General features: G+C 37.3%; 1 protein-coding gene and 1 long non-coding RNA gene across 2 annotated transcripts; both read left to right on the forward strand.

The window, feature by feature from the left end:
• Positions 1 to 2,720: 2,720 nt before the first annotated feature.
• On the forward strand, positions 2,721 to 3,948 carry LOC117151653. Its single transcript, XR_004461730.1, has 2 exons — positions 2,721 to 3,074; positions 3,833 to 3,948. It is a non-coding gene; the product is annotated as an uncharacterized LOC117151653 (long non-coding RNA).
• A 190-nt stretch (positions 3,949 to 4,138) lies between these two features.
• On the forward strand, positions 4,139 to 4,678 carry LOC117151652. Its single transcript, XM_033320705.1, has 2 exons — positions 4,139 to 4,227; positions 4,308 to 4,678. Exon 2 carries the CDS (start codon positions 4,343 to 4,345, stop codon positions 4,676 to 4,678), a length of 336 nt encoding a protein of 111 aa, XP_033176596.1. The 5' UTR covers positions 4,139 to 4,227; positions 4,308 to 4,342.
• The last annotated feature ends 1,880 nt before the right edge of the window (positions 4,679 to 6,558 follow it).

A 6,558-nucleotide genomic window follows, 5' to 3' on the forward strand; every position in this document is an offset into this window, starting at 1 on the left:
GATGACCGTAGTCCCAAATAATTCGATCTTCCGTAGATGATGAATGTCTTTTGGTTTCCGAACAAACACTTTTCACTATCCTGGCAGGATCGCCAAAATGTCACGTAAAATAACAAAATAAAAAAGGAATTTGAGGTAAAAAATAAAAAAAGGAAACTTTATTTTTTTTCTAACATCAATACACTTTACTATCTACTTCCGAACCCTAGGCGTGACTTTCTAAGACTGACTCTTATGATTTTACTTTCGATCGGATCCGATTACTTTCTTTTGTCATCCCTCAACATCCCCACCGTCCATGCATTTGCTAGGCGTCCGCGATCGTTGCCACGTGCTCTTTCTTCTAGAACCTTCGATGGAAGGACCGTTGGGATGTTGATGGTTCATTAGGCACTTCAGCGATATACATTGTCACCGAGTGCCGCCACATCTTCATCTCTATCGTCAGTCCGTCGGATTTGAAGTATGCCGGTCGTGACAATAGCTCTTACACATCGGAATACATGCAATAATTACGCACATTAAATAAATGCAAATAATATTATTCCCACTGCAATTATACGTCAACTATTAAAATGGAGTCACAAATAATTAACGGATAAATAATGGATTTCGCATTAATAAAATGTCACTGTATACTACGAACATTCACAGGCGGCCATTTTGGATAATCAACACGTGCATATAGTAGCCTTTATGCGTTACAAAACAGATCATATTTTCAGTGAAGGAATAAATATTTAATAAATGATAATAAAAATGGAAGATCGTAACAAAGAAAGAATAAATAATGATCAATACAACGTAACGCAAGAATATTGGAAATTAATAGAAACCAGCCGTGAGAAACAAACCATGAAATAATATGTTAAGCTTACTATTATAAAAAAAATGATATTTTAACGCATAAGAAGACTCGGCAAATACTAAGTTGCCATGCGCGTTGAATGATTCACTGGCATCAGCAAGGAAGTTACCAGATACATCGCAGATGCAACTTCAGCAAGGACAAGTTGGCCCGCGCCTGCCACGTTCCACTGGCATCAGTAAGAACATTCTGGGAAACATCGCAGACGCACCATTAGCAAAATACGAGCTACTACGATACCGACATTTTATCACGCACCTTGCATGTCCCTAATACCCAACGAAATATGAGAAATTAAGAAGACGAAACTTCAGCAGCATCTACGTGTCTCAAGGATATGAGAAATTAGGAATAGCGTAAATAAGATAATCAAGAAGACGAAACTTCAGCACAATCCGCGAAAGTAGGCAGTTACAATATTCCTAATTTGTCACGTAACAATGCTGTGATTCCCAATAGAGATGATCTATCACGTGACAATTAGGAAATTATAAATAAGCGGGAATAACATAGAGTAGAAGAGTCCTTATTCAAAATTCAGACCATTCACATCGTCACTCTGTCCGTCGAAATCGAATATTAACTCAAGAGTCTTCATCCAAAATTCAAATCGTTCACATCGTCACTCTGTCCGTCGAAATCGAATATTAAATATGGTTTCAAAAAATCATCATTCGAATTAAGCATTCGTATTGTCACTTCATCTGCGGAATCAAAGTTAATTGTCAAAATTCGACACGTCACCAAGCCATACATACCGCCGATCGACTTTACATCTAATCAAGGTAGGAAATTTGAAATTGTATATCCTCTTCTCTTTTAACTTGCAGTCGAACAAAGTCGTCTCTGAACAAAAGCACCCGTCGGCAGCTATAGTTGACAGATAAAACTATCAAGCACACAATTTACATAGATTTCATCCGAACGTCTTGAATTCACGATATAAAATTGAAATAAACGTTCTTGCTCAAGATTTAATAAATTGTCTTGAATAAAACAACTTTATCAAATTTCGATCTATTTCGTTTACAATTGTTCGCTGTATCAACCAGTGATTACGGTGTTTTCAACGCAGAGAACATCTATGGTTTTTCGTTTTCCTCTTCCCATCGTTAGCAGATTGCTCATCCTTGGGCGAGGCCTACGAAGCCACACTGATTGTCCACGGTGAACCTAGTTGCCAATTAAAATAATCATTTCTCGCTTACGACTTCACTAGTTGCCAAAAATGACTTATATTTTCTAAATTGTTAAATCTAACTGATTATTCGCTGTGTTAAATCTGTGTTACGGTGTTCTCAATTATCGAAAACACTTATCGATTTTCGCATTCCTCTTCCCATCGTTGGCAAATATTGCCCGTCTTTGGGCAAGGCTTGCGAAGTCGCACAAGTCGCACACAGAGAATGATATTAACTTCACCTTGATCACATTAGATGACAAAATCAAGAAAGAATCGAAAAGATAAAAGCCACCTCAGCAAGAAGCGAGCCGAACGTTGGTACAAAAGATTAATTGCTGCAGAAGTTAAAAGGGAAGAAAAGAAGCGCCAAAAGAGCGATTAATTAAAAAAATTAAACAGCGAAGATTCTGCACCGAGTTTTTCGCCCTCGAGTTCACTTATTTCCGAACATTGCGAGACGCATTCCTTCCAATCTGGATCGCCATCGCCTACATCTTACGATAGCGTTTGTCATAAACTGTATTATGTTAATCGCCCGAACGAGTAAAAATTAGCTTTCGCCATTAATCCTATCGACACAAATAAATCTTACCCTACTAAACATTTGTAAAACTTATCCGATTAGAAGCTCGAGTATTTACTATATCTACATATATATATTTATTGTACACGACCATATACTATTTCTATATTTGTATCCGACGATACTTATAACCGACATTGTAACACCTTTAATCGACAAAATCGAATAAATTATAACATATTTACATCAATATAACTCAATCGGACGAAATAAATATATTTGGCAATATCAATTGTCTATTCCGAATAACTTTAATCCTCTCCCGTGCCAGTACTGCTGCGCATAGCAGGTTAGCCGAAAAGTGGAATTCATTTGCCAGTTGCATTAAACGTTAGTTAACGCTACCCATTATACGTAAATTACCGGATAAAACTCTTACGAAGTTCAGGAAATACGCGACAGACGAAGGTACAAAGATTTGTTTTCCTACAGCCAAGAACGTGCTACAGATGCACTTCCAGACTGGGAATTCAATCTAGTTACCAAAGACACTATAGACGAACAATACCCATATAAACGATTAATTGCTGCAGAAGTTAAAAGGGAAGAAAAGAGGCGCCGAGAAGAGTTAGAATTAAATCGCGAAGATTCTGCACCGAGTTTTTCGCCCTCGAGTTCACCTATTTCCGAACATTGCGAGACGCATTCCTCCCAATTTCGATTACCATCGCCCACATCATACAATAGCGTTTATCATAAACCATATTGTGTTAATCGCCCGAAAGAGTAGAAATTAGTCTTCGTCATTAATCCTACCGCAATAAATAAATCTTATCGAACATTTCTGAAACCCTATCCGACCAGTAGCTCGAACATTCACTATATCTATATACATACTTACTATATACTACCGTATAATACATCTATATTTGTATCCGACGATACTTATAACCGACATTGTAATACCTTTAATCGACAAAAATCGAATAAATTATAACATATTTACATTAATATAACTCAATCGGACGAAATAAATATATTTGTCAATATCAATTGTCTATTCCGAATAACTTTAATCCGCTCCCGTGCCAGTACTCCTGCGCATAGCAGGTTAGCCGAAAAGTGGAATTCGTTTGCCAGTTGCATTAAACGTTAGTTAACGCTACCCATTAAACGTAAATTATTGGATAAGCACTTACGAAGTAACAAAAACCCCGACAAACGAAGATACAAGGATTGTTTTCCTACAGTCAAGAAGGTGCTTACAGAGGCACTTCCAGACTGGGAATTCAATCTAGTAGTTACCAAAAGACACGACAGACGAACAATACCCATCACACACTAACACTCCTAGCTTAAAGAAAATAATAATAATAATAACAATAAAAAAAATTTTTGAACTTAGACTATTTCTGGTGGCAGCATCTACCGTATTAATCAGAAATCTAAATCAATATTTCATACACAATAATATCATTTCAATAGCAATCATATCATTTCAATATTTCCCTTCTGATGAAATCCAAAATCAAACAGAAAATAAGTTAAACAAAAATATTAAATTTAATTTGAATTAAACAAACGAATACGTAACAGAGAGATTTATTTTTTGGTGGCAGCGGTGGGATACGCTTCCACAGAGGATTAAAGTTATTTTAAACGGTGGGATGCGCGCCACGGGGGATTAAAGTTGGTTTAGACGGTGGGATAGGTTCCACGGAGGATTAAAGTTGTTACGATTATCGATAAAATATATAACTAAGAAATAATGGCTACTAAATTAGAATCATTGGACAAAGACATGATCTTGATGTTATCGGAAAAACTTAAAGCATGGGATGCGAAGTTTCGCGACATTAGTACAAAAATGAATAAATTACAAGAAGATGTGCGTTCACTGAAAATAAAAAAAGAAATCAAGACACCCGTATCATCGCCGATAATTTCCCAAGCGACGATACCGATAGAAGTTAATCCCCAACCAATTAAGTTAAAAGATGCAATAGAGACAGTACCAGTGTTCGACGGACATCGACCCTCGGTATTTCGATTTTTAAGAGCATGCGAGTGTCACGTAATTTTTAGGGTTGGTTGGTGGGAATAAAATATAGTTGAGTCGTAACACAACAATTAACTATGTTTTAATCAACCTTTATTGTGAATTCACCAATCACAATGTAACACGCACTGAATTAGCATAAATCACAATTCACTCCAACCACGTTATGTAAGACTTAGTTACAACAATACATTAAGTACGCGACTTATAAGGGTAGAGACCGATATAGATATGTTGACTATTCTAAGGATACAGAATAAGTGAAGTTTTACTGACGATACTGTGTCTGAGGAAAGCTAGGGGTGGGTGTGTCTAAGGACACGGTACTATCGGATTTGTTGATGACAATTTTGGTTAAGGAAGTGAGGGCAGTAGACACCGTCTCCGATTGGATAATGGGACGGTTGGTGGACCAGGAAGGGTTTTAGCCGCCCTCGCGAGAAAGTTGCCAACGGAACATACCAGATGTGGAGAAAACAAACTTTCTAAGCTAACACGTGGTAAACAATAAACGTAAAGAGAGATTTAAGACAGGAAATACTCGCTTGGTCCGAAGGACCTTAACTATAAAAATGCCAAGGCCCCTGGTGGGCACTTAAGACTATTGAGGGTGCGCGCCAAGGATATGCAGACATCTGGATGCCATCCTGTCCGTGGTGTGTGGCCTGGTATCTGATATGAATTGACGTTACATACCCCCCTTCTTAGATTGATTTTGGTCCTCCAAAATCTCAGGGTTTCTGCGGATTATGTCTAGATCAATTGGCTTTTCTGGTAATATTGCTGTTTGCGTGTTGGCTAAATATATTATAGTTATGAAGGCCGTCCTGAAAAATAAGGTTTTAAGCGGTTTCCATTAATTTTCTTGATATTACCTTCTATTAAAACCTCATAATACGGTGTTTTAACTTTTTCAATGGTGTAGGGTCCTAGCCACTCTATGTCTAATTTATGCTCTTTATGGTCGTTGTGTATTAAGACTCTATCCCCTTCTCTAAATATTGACTGTGGTTTTATTATTCGTCGTCTCTGATCTCTTTGATATCTTTGTTTACTTTTAATCAATTGGTCGCGAGCTTTCGAAAGTCTAGAATCCCATTCTCGTTTTCTGAATGCTACTTCGTCCGCGTAAGTGCGTTGTGGATTTCGTGAAATGGTCGAGGGTAAATTTGCTTTATGTCCGAATGTCAATTCAAAAGGTGTATAACCGGTCGAGTCGTGTATCATCGTATTGTAGGCTAGGCATATGAAATTTAAATGTTCGTCCCATTCTTCCCCTGAGTCCCTTTGAACACACTTTAGCATATCTGCTATTACAGCGTGAGTTCGCTCTAATGATCCATTACTTTGGGGGTGGAAGCTAGTAGTTTTAATGTGTTTTATTTTGAAGGCTTCTTCGTATTTTTGCATTAAACTACTAATAAAATTTTGTCCTCTGTCTGTCAGTATTTTCTTAGGTGCTGAGAATATGTATATGTAATGGTCTAACAGGGAATTCCAAATAGTTTCTGTTTGTTGGTTTTTTATAGGAACAAGGATAAGGTATTTTGTGAGTTCATCGTGAATGGAGAGTATAAAGCAATTGCCTCGTTTCGTTTTCTTCAATGGTCCTAATATATCCATGGCTATCTTGTCATTGGGTTCCAATGGTGTGTCGGTTATACATGGTTCTTCTTTGGGTCGAATCCTAGTCATTTTTGCGGTTTGACAGGTCTCACAAGTTTCTATTCTGGTTTTTATTCTGTCCATTAGGTGTGGGATACTATATTTGTCTCTGATTCTGTCGTACGTTTTTTGTATTCCGGGATGTCCTATCAAGTCATGATTTTCTTTCAGCATTTGTTCTATCTCTTCGTCACTTAAGCTCTGTATTGGTTCGTATCTTGAGTCCTACTTCCTTAAGTCTTTGTAAAACTATTGCTAAA

This window comes from Bombus impatiens, unplaced genomic scaffold, assembly GCF_000188095.3.
Source record: "Bombus impatiens unplaced genomic scaffold, BIMP_2.2 scf_0331, whole genome shotgun sequence".
In the NCBI taxonomy this organism is placed as follows: domain Eukaryota; kingdom Metazoa; phylum Arthropoda; class Insecta; order Hymenoptera; family Apidae; genus Bombus; species Bombus impatiens.